Source organism: Lepisosteus oculatus, chromosome 4 (assembly GCF_040954835.1).
Source record: "Lepisosteus oculatus isolate fLepOcu1 chromosome 4, fLepOcu1.hap2, whole genome shotgun sequence".
Taxonomy (NCBI): Eukaryota; Metazoa; Chordata; class Actinopteri; order Semionotiformes; family Lepisosteidae; genus Lepisosteus; species Lepisosteus oculatus.
Window position 1 is genome coordinate 55,652,951 of NC_090699.1, and position 21,903 is coordinate 55,674,853.

The 21,903-nt window shown below is 38.9% G+C and overlaps 1 protein-coding gene across 11 annotated transcripts in view; it reads left to right on the forward strand.

Annotated features, from left to right (window-relative positions):
- The window catches only part of tmcc1a (transmembrane and coiled-coil domain family 1a), a 108,175-nt gene that overhangs the window by 69,792 nt on the left and 16,480 nt on the right, over positions 1 to 21,903 (forward strand). The window contains exon 1 of one of the 11 annotated variants that reach the window (XM_015347965.2): positions 5,133 to 5,892. The exons of 8 other annotated variants lie outside the window; for them this stretch is intronic. In XM_015347965.2, coding sequence (XP_015203451.1) covers positions 5,872 to 5,892 — 21 coding nt within the window. In that variant the 5' untranslated portion in view covers positions 5,133 to 5,871. Of the gene's footprint in view, positions 1 to 5,132; positions 5,893 to 20,333; positions 20,631 to 20,726; positions 20,968 to 21,903 lie in introns of those variants that run through there. 2 more of the 11 variants (XM_015347964.2, XM_015347962.2) reach the window with 2 other exon arrangements.

Here is a 21,903-nt window from a genome sequence, read left to right on the forward strand (position 1 = left end):
CAATTCATCTTGCATGCTTGATACTTCAACGGCTTGCTGTCCACACCACTGACAGTCTATACTAATAGCTATACTTAGAGTTTGAACTGGAAAGGATGACAGAGGTTTGAGTGCATGTCTTCAAGAGACTCGTTCATCAGTACTCGGTGAAACATGTGATGGCAAATCTGCATATAATTAACTTTGCACACCAAATCTAGGTTTGTCATGGTTTACAGTAATGGCATGTCAGTGTAGACTTATGGGAAAGCATAGGTGATTGGGTTACTGCAGGTCATGTAAAAAGGCATTAGTCTACGATACTTTTAACCCTCATATGAGTTGTGTAAGAGTCTGGTAAATAAATTTGGAAAAAATATGTATAGAACTGAATATGATGATGTGCATTATAGCACTTACACCTGAAACCCTGTTTAAAAATAAATCTTCTGTACTATTCCATCAAGTGTACATTATTTTGAAGATCATCAGTTCTTTTTGTGCACTATTTAAAATGTTTTCAGAAAGAGAACGAAACAGTGAAATACATTTCCTGTTCTTTTTGTGTTCTGTTGTTTCTGTATCAGTTAGAAAATCAAAAAAATATTCTTTGTCTCTCGCTCTAACTACCATATAAGCATAGCTGCAAGCCAGATTACATCAAAGACTACTGTGGTCTGAGGTTAAGGGGGTGCCTGATCCAAAGCTTGCCTTCTCAAAAGTCAGAGGTCAAGACCAGAGTCGGTGACATAATGTGACTCATGTCATATGATGTTTTGCAGTGCCACTGATAGAAAGGCATTTTTTCATTTTCCGAATCATGCGAAAAAAAGTATATTGTTAAAAAAAAGTGTGTGTATGAACACTAAGACACAGGAGTGGTCAGCTGTCAGGACCGTGTGTACAAGTAAAGAAAGGCAAACGAATCTTTTACAAGACAGCTTTCAAAGCCTTTTTGCTTAAGTGCACATCTACCTCTTATGGTGGCTTTCAGGCACTGGGGGAGCAGGATCTCTTTGTGGGACTCTGGTTGAGGTTTTGGCTTCAAGACACAAGGTTTCTTTCAGAGTAAGAGAATGAGGCAGCCTCTGTGCCCCCCAGACATCACCATTCACACATAGACTTGTATTGAGAAGTCATGTTAATCCATTTTTCCAGTTTAAGAGCAAAACCCACCTCGTGTTTTTTTTAAAGTCATGTGTGCCGCCCAGTCTGATGCAAGACGAGTGCTTTGGAAACCAAGCAGTATGGTGCTACCGCGAGTAAACGAGGGCACAGCCCCCACAATAGTCCTGTGGCAGCAGCCCCTAATTGGAACTGATCCAGGGCTGACCCAGTTCAGAACAGCCATTCAGAAAATACCACTGGGCAGCATTCAAAATAAAAAGCTAGCTCGGCTTTCTCTGCCTTCTTTCCTGTATGGCTAAGTGAGTGGAATCTGAATTTTTGTACTGGACCCTGTTAGCTCTTAGCTAAAATGAAACAAGATGATGTTAACATATATTCTTGTAAGACTTAAACCGCGGCTCCTTTTCTCTGTTGCGATTTCAATAATATACCAAGTGCTGTTCAATCACCATTGTTATCTTTCCTTGCGATGAGGTAGCCAGGATTATTAACATGGACAAATTAAAGAACTTTCTAAGGGATAAAAGATACTGTGGTAATTCAAAAACAGTATAAATAGACATCTTAGAATAAAAGCTTGGCATATGCAATGTGTCTGTTTAAACAGCAGTTTAGGACTACAGATGAACAGTTCACTGAGAATGTACTGCTGTTCTACATTGACTGTAATGTTTAAGACTGTTGCAGAGGCATTTTTTTTCACATTTGTGATGTTGATGTTAAAAACGTATTTGCCGTCAAAGGAGAAATCTTTATAAATAGCCTCTGAATTTCTGTGTATAAACTTGGTGTGCCTTCTTAACAGACTGAGCCTTAGTTTTGCTGTAGCATTTGGAGAGCTTTCCGCTGTCATCCTTTATTTCACCAGAGATTACATTTTCATTTTTACACTGAAAAGAAGGAGATAGATTCTGTTTGCTGCCATGTGTTACAGTATATTCTGGTGAATAACACAACTTAATTTGAGCGTACAACCTCACAGTCTGCAGTATAGGACTTTTTGGAACCTTTTAAAAAGAAACATATATAAGAATGTGTGATCATTTGGTTGGAAACCCATTGCTGAAAAACCTGTGTGTTTAAGGTTTGATTGAACTGCATCTTCATACTGCATTCTGCCGTTGGAAGTGAAGACTTTGTCTCGTACTGTCTAGGGGAACCTTATTCCAAATCAGATAATATAAGAAACTGTGGTACTTTACTGCAGTAAAATCGCCTGCACCTGCACACGGCCACCCATTCACATAATACCACTGTTTTAAACAAATGCCGTTTGTTCCTGACAGGGCAGTGAACTCCCAGGAACCTTCCCTGATTTCAGGCCATTCATGCAAAACTAATTCTGTGAGTTCCAACTGTCATCCACGGATAGGCTTTCTTCCAAATCACACCATTCTAGACTTGTTCGTCCTTTGACCCCTCTGCTTGTGTAATGTTGTCAGACTCTTTGAGCTCCCACTATTAGTTTGATGTAGAGTACTTGTCAGCAGTTTCTGTGTATTGGGAACTAAGCCCATAAACCCATGCGTCTCTAATGTCTCTAAGGTGGGATATCAAAGTTCATCTCAGCTGTGCTCCACCATGCCAATTTTATAAATCAATTTAATGCATTTCAACAGTTGTTTCATTTTACTGTGGACTGAGCGGCAGTAACATACAGTACAGTACTGACAGGAACACAGGCACAACAAATGAGTTTTGGTGCAAATAGCATTTTATGTGTCTTTAATGGCTCTCTGCATAGGTGCAATAGAAAGTTTAAGTATTTGTCTTCACATTGTAAATCCACTCATATCTGCCCTTTTAGATTTAAAATGAATCTATGCCCTTAGATTTATTGAAGAAGTGTTTTAAATGACCACTTTGATTACTGTCACAAACCAAGCTTTAAACTGTAAGCATGCTGTTGTCTCTGTAAACAAAGGGCGAAAAGAGCACATGGAGGAAATCAAAACACATCATACTTCAAACAGAAGTGTCTACATAAGATTAACTACATGTGTAGATTTATTTAGACAATTCTAATACATACTGTAGATGCTGTTGTGACTTGATTTCATACGTAGTCTAGACTATACAGTTCTCTTGTGTTAGATACCTATTTTTATCCAACAGGTATGAGTATATGGACCCACAGTCAGAACAAAATATTTACAAAATTAAACATTTTACATTACGTACCTTTGGTATAACCATACATATTTTACAGTCCTTTAAAGATAAAGATGACCTATTTTAATGGCTGTATTCAACATGAATAAGTTATTTGTGTGAACTTTTTACAGGTAAACATGTGATACCTTTTCATATTCCAAGGGTGAGAAAGCACCTTTCAGTGCTTTTTTTTCATGCTTATAAACGTGCCAAGAATCTTTGAAATTCCAGCACATAGTGGTTGTACTTGTTTCTCCAAAAATAGTGTAGTGACAGGCTGCAGAGCCTGTACGCTCTTGGTAGCTGCTAGGGGAATTATGTCATTCATCTGCACTCCTGGAGGTTCCCAGTGCTTCCTCACTGTTTAAGCAGAACATTCCAAAAGATATCTGTACTTTCAGATTCTGTTAGTAACCTTGTTGTTTATTAAGGGTAGTATTACTTATTTCAGTTTATAGTCCGAAATGGAGTGAAAGCTTTAGTAACACTGTTCTTTGTACAGAACCACAAGGTAAATGCCACTCAATGTCCCTTTGTCTATCTGGGCTTCAGAAAAGAAATGAGGAGTGATCTCTTGACCTGCTGCATTACACAAGGAAATCAGTGCCCTTAAAGAAAAGGTGTAACTATTCTCAAGCTGGTGTGGGATCTCCCTAAATAGGAGGGAAGTAGGATCTGATGTTAAAGCACAGATAACTCTAACATTGTCTTATTGTTGTAAGAGAACTGTTGTTCACCTTGTCACATATATCTTTCTTAATGACAAATGACAGTTTGCTTTGTTTTATAGGATTAATGAAAACAGAAATCAGTGGCTTGGTTTTGTTGCTGATAGCTCTCTTTCTCAGTTGCCTGATGTGACCAGCGAAGTGCATTGCTAGCTTTCTCTGTTTCGCACTCTAGGGGCTGGTGCAGGTTTTCAAGCGTCTTGCTGATGAAGCGTTGTCCATTGGGATGGGGGTTTGGGATTGGGACTGACCTGCTGAGTTTAATGAGCTTTATCCCTGTCTGCCACCTCAGCTTTCAGACCCAGCCTCTGACTGAAGCCACTAAAGATGAGAATGAAACAAAGGGATGAGATTAGCCAGGTGTTGGTTTAAAGGCAACAGCTTTCTAACTGGCCTCTGTGCAGAATTTTCAGCCTTGCACTTTATTCTCATTACAAAACACTGAAGCTGAACAATAAGCCAGTGAGCTGGGAGTACTCCCACTACGTTAAAGGTCCAAATAGAAACAAGGTCAAAGGGGTAGCCTGTCCTTCTCAATTTCTTTAAGGAATTATATGGAAGAAAGCATTTCACACATCTCTTCTTTTAAGAACAAAACATTCTGTTGTGCTGTCTCCAGTTTTCTTTAACTTTTTGAGTGCCGTTTATTTCCACAAATCCAATAGCTTTTTTTTAAATACTATGAACCTGAACACCCCGTATGCACACATTTTGTTATAGAGAGCTGGTGTCACAGTAATGTAGTAATCTCCCCCTCTTTCCAGGACTGGGCTCATGTGGACTTCAAAGGAAAACTTTAAACTAACTTTAGTTTATTGAAAATAAAAGCTCATACTGTAAATTGTAAACCATGGGTCACGGGTACAACCATTTCCTTACAACTTCCACCTCATTCCCCAAAAACAGTCTTATGTAAGCCGTCTTTTCATTCAGCTTGCCCCTGCTTCCTCTCTCCTCTGCTGCTGTCCCTCATTAATTCATCTTTTTTTTTTCTCCAAGTTATGCAGCACTTTTGGCAGTGGAAGCACCCTATAAACTCAGCTCAACAGCCCTGCCTCGCTTCGGTGCTAATTGGTTCTGAGCAGCACTCGGAGAGAAAAAGTAACACGCTCTTGTTGGTAAAGTCATATGACTGTCTAATCCCAAGAGGGCTTTAAGCTCCATGAAAACCCATGCGCTTTCTGAGCAGTCCTTCTTTACACACTTGTTTTTTTTTTTTCAAATTTATTATCGCAGAAGGCAACAGCGGATCTCAGCAGTTTTTAATACCAGCAGCAAGGAAGCCACCAACCCTTTCACAAGGAGCAAAAGTGCAAATAATTAGATTAGAGCCAGCAAGAGGATAGAGACTTAAGGCATGCGCGTCCATACGCAGACTCTCTTGCAGTTTTTAAGTTCTTATTGTTTATTGGCATTTTCGCTACATGCAGAGAGAGCCACTCCAGTATCTCCTTGAATAGCCAGTCTGTTGTCAAGTCCTGCCTGCGCTTTTCATCTCGGTTTTGTACAGTCTCGCCAATCTGTGGCAATCCATGCCCAGAAACTTCACTGTTAGCTCCAAGACTAATCTGCCAGAATTTGAGAGAAGACTTCCCTGGAGCTGATTTCTGAAGACGCTGTCAGCGTTCCAGATTTCCGTGCCTTTTAAATCGATACCAAGAAGGCTTCCTCTTGGCTCTTTGGATCTGCCTGCTGCGTGATGCCAGCTTCCAAAAGCATCAGAGCAAGATGGCTTGTGGTTACCTGATGGGCAAAACATTTGCTCATTGCCCCTTTTAGGGAATGATTCACACAGCACTTCCTCAGGACCTGGGATGTTTGATCTGAAGGACTCAGAAAGGAAGGCTCAGTAGATGGAGACTTAGGACAGCCATCTCTTCTCATGGAGGTCATTCTAAGTCTGGTAATGCTGACTGTTTCATATGACCTCAGCATTAATGTACCTTCTTTTATATTAAGTGTTCTAAGCAGGCAGCAAGGTATCAGAGAGGTGACATTTTCAGTGTTTCGGGGTGTCAAACTATAATATGGCCTATAATATATAAACAAACTATAATATTTGTTTTTTGGTTTTAGTCTAAAAACATTAACTCAGAAAGTTGAAAATCAAATTTCTCTTAGGACTTTTAAAAAGTGAAAAAAGTAAAGTAAGTAAAAATGACTGTTGTGGTTCCTCTTAGTATGAACATAAGACACTATGTTACTTGCTGCTGTTAATACATCATAAAAGTCTGATTTTTACTTGTCAGTTCCTTTTGTGCACGGTCTGCAGGAGTTTATAGAGATTGTGAAATAGCTCTGTGAAAATGAAATTAACTTTAGATGGATTCAGACCTAATTTATTGGGCTTTCACACCAAGAACAGCAGCAATAAAAATGTGGCGTTTCACAGCTAATAAAAATGAATATTGATGTGTTCGGTTTGAAATGTATATTTATTCTTTTTTTTGGTAGTTTTGTTTTCTTTCCCTTCTTAAGTGGGGTTCTCCACAGGCTTATTAATATCTATGGGATACGAGTGATATTGCATTAAGATTAATTTATGCTAAACAGGAAATCTTAAAAGCTAGAAGCAACATTCCGCAAACTGGCTTTAGGTATTGATTTTGAAAAGTAATTTCTCTCAGAGCACTACAGCAGAATGGCTTTAGACAATATCCTAATGGATTTTCAGTTTATAGTAAAGTGAAGGCTGCAGAGATGTTTGGATGTTAGTACTGAAAAAACATGGCAGTGAAGAGGTTACTGTGTTTTCTTCAGAAGGAGACACAGCAGCCTCATTTCCTGGGTTTCTCTTGGACTACAGAACAAAAGCGTCCCTGGCAGATTTGGTCTCACTGTGAGAGTCTGGCATGGTGTATGCACATAACTGCATGGCTGGTTCCATGTGGTGTTATGTAATTGTCCATAAATGTTGAATGGATGGTATTGTTGTGAGAGAGGGAAAAAAAGGAGATTTTCATCAAAACAGGGCTTTTGTGTAAATATTAGGGCAGCTTAATTTGACCTTACTGTGATGTTTGTCTCAGCCATTTCAAAAGACAGCTTGGCAAATAAAACAGTGTGGCGCAGACCTTTTGTCATTAAAGTGAGCCAAAACCCTCATTTGCTATGGATGTTTGCTCTGAACGTGTCAAAATGAGGGCCCTCTTTTTGTTTACCTTAGCTTTTTAATTGGAAGAGAAGTGATGTTTATTTCAGACGGAAATCAACACAAAAGCTTATCATCCTAGCACAGTTAAACTGGTATACTTTCAAGCATTTTTTATTTTCTTGTTATTTGTCAGTCATTAACAACTTTGAAACAATTGGCATTTCTGTATCTTAGAACTGCAATGCAAATGCTTAACTTTATAAAATTATCAACATCATAATCTGTGGAGCATTTGAGAAGTTTCGTTAATGTCTTTGATTTATTTACCTGTGTTTTTTTTTACATTGTCTTCACAGAATGGTTGCTTGAGTTGTTGCTATGGTTGTGAAAGTAATTATGTTCAGGAATAGTTAGGACCAGAACATTATGTAATACGTTTTTGTTGTTTTATGGGTGATGAAACATGACCTAGTGTAATATTATTATATTATCTTGTCATTAGTGAATGTAAAAAACTGTGAAGTGAATCTTTTGTTAATTTACAGACAGGTTTTCCGAGTTTGCCTAATTTTCCCACAAGCAAAGAAATGAGAGTGTTGTACATTCAAGGTAAGAGTAAAAAGTAAATTTGTATATTTTGAGATCCCACACAGTATTGCACAAATTTTATCATTCAGTAGCCAACGTAGCTGGATGAAACTTTGTTTGCTAGTCTACTATATGTTCACCTGCACCTGAGCAGATACAGGAAAAATCAGTGACCATTGAATGGATCGTTATTATATTTAATATGTTGTAATCAAACACCACCAGTCTGTTAATGGAAAAATCTCATTTCAAAAATGCCCAAAGAAAACTAGCATACAGAGAAATGAATTTCATGTATAAGGTGACAGGCTCTTACATTTTTTAATAATTATGTGTTTTGATGATTAAAAGGCTAGATTCTGAAAATCAAAACCCTTGTAGCATTTGCTTGCAAAATGTCAAGTATTTACTGTTCAGGAACTTTTGTAGCATTAACATTCCTCAAGAGGTATGCAAGTCACGTAACATAGTAGATCTTTGTAGTGTTAATGTTTTAAGTAAACGGAGGATTAAAAACATCCTCTGATCGGACTTAGAATTTCTAAATAACTAGATTGTTGTTTCTTTGGTGGGCTGTATAAGAGGGGTTGGTTAGGATCATTTGTACTTAAATGTGGAAAATAATGGCATTGCTTTTGTTTATTCGTTAATGGTCGCGAAAGGTCTGGTTCAAGCTAAAGCCGTTGCTTATCTACTGTAGTGCTTGCTGCCTTCCAATTGCATAATTATTGTTTTTCACTAAAAAAGCAGGAACAAAAGCTAGTTACTTTATCTTGCCGAGACAAGGCACTACACACATTAGGAGGAATGGTGAGCTAATGCAGCACCCATTCTTAATCCAGCAAACACTAAAAAGGATTGGGCCTTAACAAACACTGTTTGTTGTGAGTTAATCTTTAAAATCTGTGTAGAGCATTCTTCTAAATTATGTGGGAACTGTTTTACATAACTTCAAATAGGTTTATTATAATGTCAGCGAAAGCTGATGCTACTGCAGGACAGTGTGATGAGTCTCTTAGACAAGGTTAACTGCTCAAGAAAAGGACATTTCTTCAAACATCACACTGTTCAGCGGGGCTTATTTGTCCACAAGCAGGGCTTTCTAGCAATGAGTCAGATGGAGAGGGTGTGAGAGATGAGAGCAGCAACATAAAAGAGTAAAAAGCTCACTGGCACTGAAGTTCTGTACATGCTGTCATTTAACAAAGCCTGTTCTCCTTTAACCAACTCCTGTAGAAGGTGAAGTTACTGCTTGATTTTACACCCACAGTCTCTTTCCCTTGCTTTATATATGGGGATATATATTTTGCATTTTAGTAAATCACAGAAATCGAAACAATCACATTTGTGTACAGTATTACATTTCATTTTTTAAATGAAAGCAATCACAATACATTTCTGGCAGCATGTGTCCTCCGTCCAGTTTCTTATCTTTCCTGCTATCCAGCCGGTTAACTTATTTTTATTGCAGCTTCCAGAAGAAGAAAAAACATTAGTCAGTACACTCTTGGAGAACATCTTTCAAAACACAAACACTCTATACTATAAAACACTAAAGCCCATATACATCCACTTAAAACCAACACCATATACAAGTGGATGCATCATATATATACATACTGTAAGTAGAAATGGTACTTACCTGCATAGCCTATACACCACATGCAGATATATAGCTATGTATGTTAGTGCATTGGTTTTCTTTTAAATACACCAGCAAGAAGACAAAGATAGATTTAAGAATGTGAGGCATGTAAGGGAAGATATCTGCGTGTGTTACTCTGGAGTGTACAGGAGGGAAGACAGCAGGTGGAAATGGTTAGGGGAGCATGTTAGTTCTCTGAAACCTGGAGCTGTGCAGCATCAGGGGCTCCATCCTCACTGCACTTGTTTAGATAGTGAGCTCGGGCAGCGATGTGGGGAGGCCAGACAGTTTGGCCGGTGTGGTGTGGGCAGACTCGGGGGGCCCCGCTTGTCTGTGTGCGTGAGGCTGAGCTCTAGAGCTGGAGCCGCTGCGCACAGCTCTGGGGGAAGACAGCGGCTTCAGCAGAAACCCTCTGTGCCCGGTGCCCCGAGGGGACGCTGGGAAGGCTGGCAGTGCCAGGCGGAGAGGGAGAGCCGGATGAGGAGGAGACCGTCCAGCAGCAGCAGCAGCATCAGATGCCACAGGGATGTTTCTGTGCTCCTTCTGCCACACTTGCTCAGGCTGTGGAAGGCAGCTGTGGGATGCCAGCGAGGTGAGCTCTATCACAGCTCTCGGCAGTAGGTGACAGCCTCTCTCATCCAGCCAGCAAGCTACAGGACTAAAGCAAACTAGCTGCATAATAAAGCAGCAATCATCCCAATTGTAAGAATCCTCGCGAATCGCTTCTTGTCATTAATATACAGATTGTTCTGAAATTCTCCGTTTGATTCATTCATGCTACAGTATTTGTCATAAGGACTTGCACTCTTGGCCTCTTTTTTTTGGTCTGTGTGTCAGATGAGATTGGAATAGTCCCTACTTTGCATTATGTGTTAAAACCTTTGGATTTTGCATATTGAAAAGTGTTTTAGAACCTTTTAGTTCATTGCTATATGCAGTCCTGGGCAGTGTGGACTGTGCTGTGACTTCAGGTATGATTGCAAAGACAGGCTTGGTAGAGAAGGTTTCCAAAAAAGCCTAGCTCTTCATTGTCCTTCACAGCTTATTAGGAAACAAAAGTTTCCAATTATTTGTATTGTATTATGAGGTTTTTTAAGCAGCTCTTATAAAGATGCCTTTATTTTATTCACAAAAATCTTGTAGCATTCATTAAACAAGTTCTGAGTTTTTTGTTACTTCACAAAAGTTATGGGTAGGTTTTTGCAAAAAAAATAATGATTAAATGTCAAAGTTAAGTGGCATACACAGATGGTAGAATTTCTTGCCAGAAAGGGGGTAACTGTTTCTCCAGAGATTTAGATTGCTTTGGGGTTATTTTTCCCTAAAATGTTTTTGCTGCTGCTTGAATCTTAAATGTCTATTGGTGTTTCCTAATTGTAAACCTAGACCGATAATTATTACATGTAATTTTTCATCTGTTTTTTTATTTAATGAAATTTTATATTAGTTGAAGATATCTTCTGTGCTTACAAATGTTTATTGTAGGGAATGAAGCTAGATTTCACAATAAAATACAATAAACTTTTCCATTATATGAAACAGATGAATGGGCACAGCTTTATTATCAGCATTTATGAAGACCACTAAACATTTATAAGACTGCTGAACAATGTCAGAAATCCTAGAGTATATACCTATACTAATCCTAGTGTATTATCCTTCTGAAAATGCCCCAGATGATGCTACAAGAGACTTACAATTAGTTCTACCTTTGAATATTCTTCAGAATGCATTGTGCTTAGTATCCAATGATTCTGAAATTGTGCTCAGACAAGTGTATTTACCGATTAGAGTGGCAAGACCCCTTTTCTTGGCATTTCAAAGAATTCCAATGGAATTCATTTTTAAGAGGCGGAGCAAATAGGAGCAAATGAAAGCCTAATCCCAGAATATTTTAATTAAAAATATGGGAGGTACAGTACTATCACATATTAGAGAACAACTTGAAACTTAAATGTGTTGCCAGATTTGAACAAGGACTCGCATTTCACAGCTACACCAACCACAAAACTGTTGATGCGGATGTGCTCTTCACTGCTCTTTGTCATATGCCACAAGCTATGTATTTAAAAAGCAGCACTTGTTGTCATATTATTGGTTTAGACTTCAGGATTAACTTCATTTTGTGTAACCCTGAAAACTCATGATTTGGATAATAGGGCTACATGCGAAATTTACTCTTGAAAGTAAAGGTGAGATACTTATAAGACCTAAGAAAGCTTACAATATCAATAAGACAAAATGAGACAAAATTCTCAACTTATAGTAGATGATGCTCCATTAATGGCATATAACCGGGTTCAGAGCCAAGGTTTCAGCATCCACCTAATTTAAAATACACAGGTACATCTGGAGAGTGAAAAGGCGGTTGGCACTTTGAAACACAGGAGTAGTGAACATCAGCTGCCAGTTGCATTAAGACAAAGACTCTTCCTCACATGCTTTCTGTCTTCTTTCTCAAGGTCGATATGAGCTCCTTGGGAGCCCTTTGTTTGTCTAGAGTCCTAAGTGCTATCCTGAAAAAAAAAAGTAATTGCTGTTCAGTGTTTTACTTCCCCTGTGCCTGGTTTTTCATTTCCTCTGAGTGGCTGTGGGATATCCTGCTCTCTTATCGACTTATATACCCTGGACAAGTCAATAAAGCCATGGATGGCCTCGATTTCATTTGAAAGACATGGTAAAAACCACAACTATTCTTTTTCACCTCCCTATTTCCTGGTATGCCTTTGAAAACTAAACAAAAATCTTTCCGCTTATATACAGTATCTCCTTAAACAAACATTATTGAATTTTCCATTGACCATTTTCTTTTTTTTCCACCTTTTGAATTTTGTGATAAATAGTCCTGGGTTATACGTGTTATATGAGTAAGACTATTCTCTGTTTGTGCATAGTTCTCAGTAATTCAGTTGGGAAGGCCATGCCTTTATTGTACAACCACATTCACCAAGTTACCCATCTAGGTGCAGTATGTCAACAGGTAAGTCAGATAAGAAGGCACAGGAGGAGAATCTGGGAGATAGCATAGAGAGAGGACATGCTCTTGTGCAGTTTGTAGAAGTACAGATTAACATTCTGTTCTGCCTGCTGCTCCCACTGGCAGGGCATTGTAGACTGTGTGGGATGGAGCCTGTTAAGGAATTTGCTTAGCAGTTTAGACACATGCGGGATCTATTGTTAACAGTATGAACTGTGCCCACTTACTGATTTGTAATACTGAACATCTGCTGTTATCATCCTAGGATGAGACTGCAGGCAAAAAAGTGGAAGATGTCTTTTTCTGTCTCCATGCCCAAGGCCACAGCACCATGGAGTAATTACAAAACATGGGGCTATAATGAGACGCGTACTCTTAATTCAGTTTTAAAGCGGAGGAAGTAATTTATCAACTACCAGTTATTTTGCTTCCTCGTACAGTGACTCAAGATGGTGATGGTGTGAACTGTGAAATGCAACACTACAGTTCAGTTTGGACTGGGGGTGAGACATGGCACTGTGTCTGATCGGTATACAGGTGTGTAGGGTTGGGCGGCGTGGGTTGTGACAGGACTTTAAATCACCACGCCCTGGCCCATCACCCTGTGGAGATGTGCTTTCTCAACTGACACGTAGCCCAGGAGTTACATCTACAATACATGACAGACCTTAGTTTCATAAAGAAAGCATTCCCTCTGGGCTATTCTAATATGCTGACTCCAGTTTGGTTTTGTCAGACATGGCGTGCAGTCAGCTCTGCTTAGTGTGATTCTTGACAGTGAGTGGAATGTCTTTTATGAGAAGATGATGACACAAATTTGAGGAACATGAGCTTAGGTGATGCAATACTTCTTCTAAGTTAAGATGTGGTGTCTGAGAACATACATGCAACATTACATCCTCTCCATATATACACTTCCCAAAGTCTCTTTTATATACTATATATAAACTTGTTAACTTTCCAGTTTCTTTTATCACAGTAGCACTGTTTTTGTTTTGTTTTTTGCTGTTTATACATTCTGCACACAAGCTTCAGACACCAGTAGTTTTTGCATGACGTGCTTTGACACATAGATTATCAGTCCTTTTTCATGGTTTTATTCAGACTTGCACTATGAAGGGCTCATCCTTTTTATTGATTGTTGTGTGAAATGACATTAGAAATTATACTAAAGGTGGCAAGGCTAATATTTCAATACCTATCATGTTTGGGTAATGTGTATTGGTACAAGGGTATCAACCATGTTAGGAGGCTTAGCGGTGAAGTACTATTCTAGTTTTCATGTGGTAGAACTCAGGGAGTTTCCAAGAGACAGTGGCAGCCAGTTTGATGAGCAAGCGGTCCAGAGACATTTGGCCTGGTTGCTTAATCCCTCATGCCACCCCATTACACAACCGTTGTCGGGCTAAATCTGAACTCTGAGGCTTAGGAAAAACACCAAGAAAGGGAAACGGTCCAAAAGTCCTTTGTATGATTATTAAGTATCGTTTCTTGAGCTTGTGTGCTAAGATAAAAAAAAAGGAAATGATCAATTTTTTGTTTTCTGAAAAAAAGAGCCATTTTTAGTTTTTAGATTTAAGGTTTTGGTGTAATTGTGGTCTGGGCCAGAGTGTCTAGGTATTACAGAACTCATCTTGTAGTGATTGAGGGGAACCTGACTTACTGTTACTGTATATGTTGATGAAGTACTGGGACCTAATTTCCTGTCCTTCCTTATTTTGGCCCTCTTATGACAAGTTAGGCTGTTGATGCTGTACTTGCCAGACCTGAGCCCCATTGAACATTTGTGGAGTGATCTAGGATGACAGAAGACACCATCTGCAAATGATGTAAAGTATTTTATAGTTCACAGTAAAATGTTGGTGAACCTGCTACAATAAAACTTTTTTTTGGCTACTTACAAAGCAAATTTACATTTGGACCCATTTTCTACACAGCTGGGCATTTTATTGGAGCCATTCATAACAGCAATGTCTCACCTGGGATTTGAATTCACAACCCTCCACAACCAATTCACAACCACTGCACTACAACACTGGCCAGTGATAAGTTTCTTCTGATGCTCAGAATGGATTTAATCCTCTATATTTAATTTGATGCACTATGTACTTTTTCAGGATGTTCACAAAATGACTCTGGGTGGGGGAAAAGCTGACAATTTTCCCTGTTGAAAGGAAGATCACTCCTTAACTACATCTTTACCATTATCTCAATCATCCCAGGAAGCTGCTACTAATCCTATCAAGGCAATCGCTTTTGTTTTTATAATGTGAATTTGTAGGGGACGAGGTGATTGCAAGTAGATGTTGGAGAGATATTTGGTATTACGGAGCTCTTTAGTTAGTGACAAAGAGGAGCAGTTGTGTTTTTTTGTTGTGCACTCAACCTCAGATATATGTTGAACCAGTCAGGCTAGTCAGTCAAGAGTTCACTTGGTTGAAGCACTGCTTTCATGTGACATACTATACTGCCACACACTGTGGAAGATTAGGCTGAGAATAGAGTGAATCATACTATTGGAGGACATATAGTACCCAGCTGCATAAATTCTTGCATAAGCAAAAAAAAAAAGTACACCTCAGCTCCTTGTTGAAGAACCAGCTACATCAGTTGACACAGAGCATAACTTTTCCATATCCACAGCCCTTTTACAGATGAAGCTTTCAGAACAAAGTGCCTTAGTGCCTTAGTGGGGAAGGCTTGTTCTGTGGCAGCCAGGATGAAAGAAAAGTACTCAGAGAGAGTTGTATTAAGGAGACTGACAGATTTCCATTTGTGCCAGGCTCCAGCTCATCTTGATCTGAGCCTGGTGCTGTCTGTCCTTCAAAGTCATATGAAGAGCCATTCTTAGTGCTTGCTTTATGGTCTGAAGTGATATCATCATTCAGTAATGCATGATCAGCCCAGGTGTGTTTTAGAATCTGTGATGTCTTGTTATATAAAGGCAGTACAATTTGGACATTTCGGTAACTGTATGTTTTCAACTCTGAAATTCTGATTTTGAGAGATCATAAAACTAGAAAAGGTTTTTTTATGTTTTTATGCATTTTGAATAGGACCAGTACTTTCACATGAAAATGTAGCAATTTTTGCCTATTGTATAAATTCAGAATACAATAATTACTATTACTCTAATACTCACAGCCGCCCTAAAAGTTGAATTAAGGGTTGAATAGTTTATTGCTTATTACTCTACAATAAAAACAAAATAATAAGAAAGGATGGTATATTTATGATCTGTGTAGAAGATAATTGGAAGAATTTCAGAGAAGTTCAAATTAACTAGACTAATCGTTCCTCTGAAATTTTCCTCAGTTTATTATGATAATAGCCTGCCTGCCCCTTAATTCTAATGGACTTGACAAATTAGTACATGCCCTGCTAAAATTATTTGTTTTTAATAACATTGTATGCACAGTGTCAACAGCTTGGATTTAATCATGACAAACTACCTGTTTACAATGTTCTTTCCTCTTTTAACTTTCTCTTCTTTTCATAGTGCAGTCTAAGTTGATATTCCTGTTTGTCTAGAATACTTATCAGTTGTTTTAAATACAGAGCTAGTGTTTTGGGCCCATGGTTGTATCAGCTAAAACATACTAACGTTCCTGTAAATGTACCTACATGTACTGTAGTGCATGACATGGGTGAACTGACATCTCTGAAACTGCAGCCTTCTCTTTGAATGTGCTCAGTATACATTTTTAAGAGGAGAACAGTTTTTCAAACTTGGATTTCTACATCAAGTAATAAAATAAATGTAGACTTAGTCAAAAATTTAGAAAGAAGAACCTTTGACTCTACCCCTCATTAGTATTTTGCTATAACCGGCTCCTTTAGTAGTTGATAATTGATAAGAGGGATCATTGTAGCAATGATTGCATTAAGGTGATTGCATTAAGGCACTGTGGCATAGGTGACATTGGAGGAGCTGTAGGTTTACTAAATCCCATGTAAACATAGAACTACTGTACTCTTTTAAGGTCGAACCCACTGACAAACACATAGACACAACAAAAAAATTGTATTATACATGGCACTGCATGTAAGACGTCACTAGTAATGAGGACCTACTCCACCCTAAGAAGCGAAGGGAAGTGTGGAGTGTTTCGTTTTCTGCTGAAAGCCTACTTTCTGTTTGTCTACATGACCATTGTTTGTATTGTGATGTACATGAGGCAAACATTAACATGCAGAGTCTTCCTTGAGACTTGTTTGTACTTCCTTGTTAAGCATCACATCTTGAGGTTGTTGGCTGTTTCCTCCAATCGGATCATCAATTGCGATGTTTCATTTAAGGCTTAAGCTGTCTTCCAGATCCTTTCAATCCACTCTTTTGTACTTCAAATCGCATCAAATCATAGTTACTTTAACAAATGCACAACAATACAGCATGCAGCAGTAGTTGCTGGCAATGAAATGTCTTTTCTGCAAGCTCCCAAAAATCACAAGAATCACAGAAATCACAAAAATCACAAAAACACAAAAATCACAAAATAGAGGTTATGAAAATAAGGTTACATAATAATAGATGTAATAGAAACGGAATAAAATTCAATATGAGTAGAGCTGCTACAGTATGTGTCCATGGTGTATGCAGTATATACAGGGGGCGCTCATCCTGTGGGTCCTAATGCCCCAGTATAGTGACGGGGACACTATACTGTAAACAGGCGCCGTCCTTCGGATGAGATGTAAAACCGAGGTCCTGACTCTCTGTGGTCATTAAAAATCCCAGGGCGTTTCTCGAAAAGAGTAGGGATGTAACCCTGGCGTCCTTGCCAAATTTCCCATTGGCCCTTACCAATCATGGCCTCCTAATAATCCCCATCTATGAATTGGATTCATTACTCTCCTCTCCTCCCCACTGATAGCTGATGTGTGGTGAGCGTTCTGGCGCACTATGGCTGCCGTCGCATCATCCAGGTGGATGCTGCACATGGGTGGTGGTGGAGGGGATCCCCTTTACCTGTAAAGCGCTTTGAGTGGAGTGTCCAGAAAAGCGCTATATATGTGTAAGCTATTATTATTATTATTATTATTATTATTATTATTATTATATACAAGTAGTGCGGTTATGCTGAATACAGTGAAAACTGTGTGTCCATGTAGCCATTACAGGTGATTTGCTAAAGGAGCTGTAGGTTGGCTATTTAGCAGTCTTATTGCCTGGAGGTAGAAGCTGTTCCGTAGTCTGTTGGACTTGGACCGAATGCTTTGGTAAATTTTTCCAGACGGTAGGAGGGAAAACAGTTTGTGACTGGGATGACTGGGGTCCTTGAGAATGGACCTGGCCTTCTTCAGACATCTAGCTGAGTAGATATCCTGGATGTTTGGTAGCTCACAGCCGGTAATGAGCTGTGCTGACTTCACCACCCTCTGCAGTACTTTGCAATCCCGGGCGGAGCAGTTCCCATTCCAGGCAGTGATGCAACCAGTCAGGATGCTCTAAATAGTGCACCTGTAGAAGTTGGCCTGGATATGTGATGGCATGCCAAACCTCTTTAGGCTACAGAGAAAGAATAGGTGCTGCCGTTCTGTTTTGACCATAGTGTTGGTGTGGTGGGTCCAGGTTAAGTCCTCTGAGATGTTAACTCCCAGGAACTTAAAACTGCTGACCCTCTCCACTGCAGTCCCACTGATGTAGATAGGTGTGTGATTTCCTCTCTGGTGTTTTCTATAGTCCACAATTGTCTCCTTAGTCTAACTGATGTTGAGAGAGAGGTCGTTCTCCTGGCACCATGCTGCCAGGGTTTCAACCTCCTCCCTGTACGCAGACTCTTCACCATCTGTGATCAGGCCGATGACTGTTGTATCGTCCTCAAACTTAATGATGGAGTTTGAGTTATGCCTGGCGACACAATCATGAGTAAATAAGGAGTAGAGGACAGGGCTAAGCACACAGCCTTGGGGGGCTTCAGTGTTTAGAGTCAGGGTAGAGGATATGTTGGTGCCCACCCTCACCACCTGCGGATGTTATGTCTATACTTCCGTTTTACGGGGTAATTATAAAACAAACATTTAAAACTCTTTTAAACTCTTGTCTTCATCTATTGCATTTAAAGAAAAATCTTTATCTAAATCAAGACTTTGGACCTTATAAAATATTATTTTATATGTTACATTGTGAGATGTTAATTGCAGAGTTATTGCTTAATATTTCCTTGAACAAAGAAGTTAATTGGATTGTAATTTGTCCATGAATTTTCCTCAAATGAAGTGGTTAATTCACAAGTAATGTTGAACTACAGTCTAACAGCAAGACGTAGATCAATTGCTCAGTAAAAAAACGACTTTGTTGGTCATACTTTTAGTTTCAGAAATTTCCAGGTAGAACTCTCAGAGAGTGTTTGGAATGTAGACCCAGTAAAGATTAAAGTTAATGATTAACTCTGCATTCTTTGGCTCCTGGTATTGGTTTGGTAACTGAGTTCAGGTTTTGTAAAAGTGGTCCTTCCTGCAGAACAGGTATGATTGCCACCAAAGACAGGATTTTGAACATATATCCCATCCTGTCTGGTTGAAATTGCAACTGAAGTAAATAGAAGCCTATGTTGTTACTGTGTGGAAAATAACATGATTGCAGTTATGAGTCAGACTGTCTTAATCTCTACAGATCTCTTTAAAAAATAGGCTATAAAATCATATGTTTTTTTTTCCAAGTTATCAGGTGCTAAGGAAATGCATGGGAGTTGATTTGCCTTATACATATTTCATTTCTATGGGTAAAGCTTGGTGTATGAGAAAGTATTTGGGGCATATCCCTCTGAAACAAAAGATTACTTTAGAACCGAAAGATTACTTTTTTCAGAAGTATCATTTCTTCTTAAATAATAAATGAAACAAAACAAGACCTAGTAAATGGGAAGTCTTTGTAAAGCATTGCACAACAATTTGAAAAAGGAACATATCCTGAGCAGGGTGTAATGACCTAAGCCCATGACCAATCTGCTGGTGTCCACATTTGGTGTGTGCTGGATAACTAGATAGTTCCTCTCTGAATTCTAACTGATGAGTTACAGTTTGTGGACAAGACACTTTATCTTATTGATACACTTGGATATGATGCAGGTCCATTATTCAGATAAAAAATAACGAATCAGTCGGCCAAGGTCTCTTTAATAACCAAAACATCCAATGAACAAAGGTCTATGCTCTTGTGATTCCAAAGATCTTGCAGGGAAGAGAAAAGATATCACTTTTGGCTCATTTGTGGTCATTTGAACTTTCTCCCGAGCTTGTGACAGCAAATAGCAATCTACTTTCATTTTGTTTGTTCAAATTTGACAGATAAGATAAGAAGGATACAAAATAAGATCTAAGTAACCTCCTCATGAGTTTCTGTGTTATGCACTTCCTATGAGAACATAAGGTTACAAATAACAATTTGTAAGTCCATGCAGGCCACCTAACTCATTTAGTTGTGCAGGGGCTAGTTGATCCAGGAAAGCTATCCTGCTCTTTCTTGAAGAAAGCCAGGTTTTCTTGGCTAGAACGATAGCTCCAGACACCCATGACCCATTGCTTAAAGAAGGGCCTTCTATTCCACTTTGATAACTTTAATTGTATTCAAAATTAGTGAGGATTAATCACAGTGTGCAAAGACAGGTAAAAGTTGAATCTGTTTGGAACAACAAAGATAGCATTTTTTAATTATACATAATCGAAGGAAATTACTCAGATTAACAGTACTGTATAATTTACTGTAATCCTGCAATGTAACGAATTTTAATTTAGAAAAATAAGCGTTCATGATTTATTGCGAAAGTGTCGGTATGATGTTTTTTTACTTGAGATAAGTTTTCAGAGTGCGTTGTCAGTGACTCACAACAATTCCGTCAATGGATTTATGTCTAGTTTTAGCGTTTTGTACGAAAAAAAGTTGCAGCTCAAATTGTGGTTTTGGAGTTTTGTTAGACACGTTTCCAGTTTCATATCAAACTAGGTCTATTTCTTGCAATAAAAAAAAGAAAACATGTTTTTCAAAACTCAGTAAAACGCAGAAAGTGGGCTGCATGAGTCATATAACGATTCACATCTCAATCAGTTTTTTCACAAACTAGTGAAACAAAAATATGTCATAGGGGATGATTACCTCACAATGCTATACGTTAGTCCTGTCTGCTACATCACAGTAGCAACATGCTTCGTCGCTGAACACGTTTTAACTTTTGCACGGTAACACGTTTTTAAAATGAAGTTGGAAACGTACTTTTTTTAGGTTAGAAAAACCAACAACAGCCTGTCTGCAGCTCTCAGACGTTTACGATGTGTGTTATTTGCCTTACATTCTCTTAACCCCCGAGGATCATGACTGAGTGCACGGAGAAAAGTAAGGTACGAGAATTACAATTGTGGATCTCTGTTGCTTTAAGGAAAGAGGTCTGCGGGTTTTAGGGATGATGTCATGTTATACCCGTTGGAATCGGGCCCTGTGGGACACTCCGCCTTGTAGGAGGAGCCGCTCGCAAAAGTAGACGAATTAGTTTCACAGGTAGAGTTTAACTTTCAAAACAAATACTCGGGAGTCCGTAGAGCACCTGTTAGAAGAACCACGGAGAGTCAGTTGGTGAATTGTACTTGCATGTAAGAGCTGTTTAAATGTGATTGATGGTTATGCCCTCTGTTGAGGAAAATGCACTGGGAAAAACTGCTCCATTTAACAAATGGAAAGGTAAGGTAGACCTTAAAACATGAACTTAAGTTCTTGCTTTTGCTGTTTTTATTTTAGGAGTAATGTTGCTGTGTAAATGAAGGACACTTCGTCCGGCTTCGTACGTGATTTAGTTTTTCTAATAGGAGGCGAGCGCGTTGATGTCCTGCGTGTTGTTAGTACATTACTCGCTGTCCCGAAAGTAATGTATTTTTATTTTTATTTACTGTGACAAAAGCAACTACGCAAAAAATAATGAATGTGTTTAACCTTCGGAGGTGATATCGATTTTATTTCACCTATTTCATTTACAGAAACTGGTGTACGTTTTGTTTTTCGCTATCGTGTGTGTCGGTTTACAGTATGTTTGATAGGCATAGCAATAAGAACACCATCCTACTACACCTGAAACTCTACATTCTTAAAATAAATTGTGTTAAGCTGCAGTTTTTCTTCTGTTTTTATTATTTTTTCCCTACATATCAACAAGTTTACCGACTGTCCCGGTGCACATTAGCCGAGACAGTGGCCGCCGATGAGTGACGTTTCCCCATAAATTCAGAATATCTAAAGGTCTTTTAAGTTTAAGACTAGACCTGTCCAAGCCCGGTGAATTTTTTAAAAGCTTACACTGCTGGCGACAGTGGCACAATATTTTGACGTATCTGAAAGGTGTATTGCGATTAGAGTTCCGAAGCTCTGAGCTACGAGGGTTGCTGTTATTGATGTCTGTACCTCTCACTACATGAGACATATTGAACTTTCCAGACTGCCGCTGTTCGGAATGAATGATGTGCAGTTCTATAGCGGTGCCATTGTTTCTGCTTCTTCGTGTTCTTTTCTTTGTTTTAAACGAATGCTGACTGCTACTAAATCTGCAATAGGCCAGTGATGTATTTTCATGTTTCTGTGGATGTCAGGAGTCGATTACAGTAAATACTACAGACTGCAATGGGT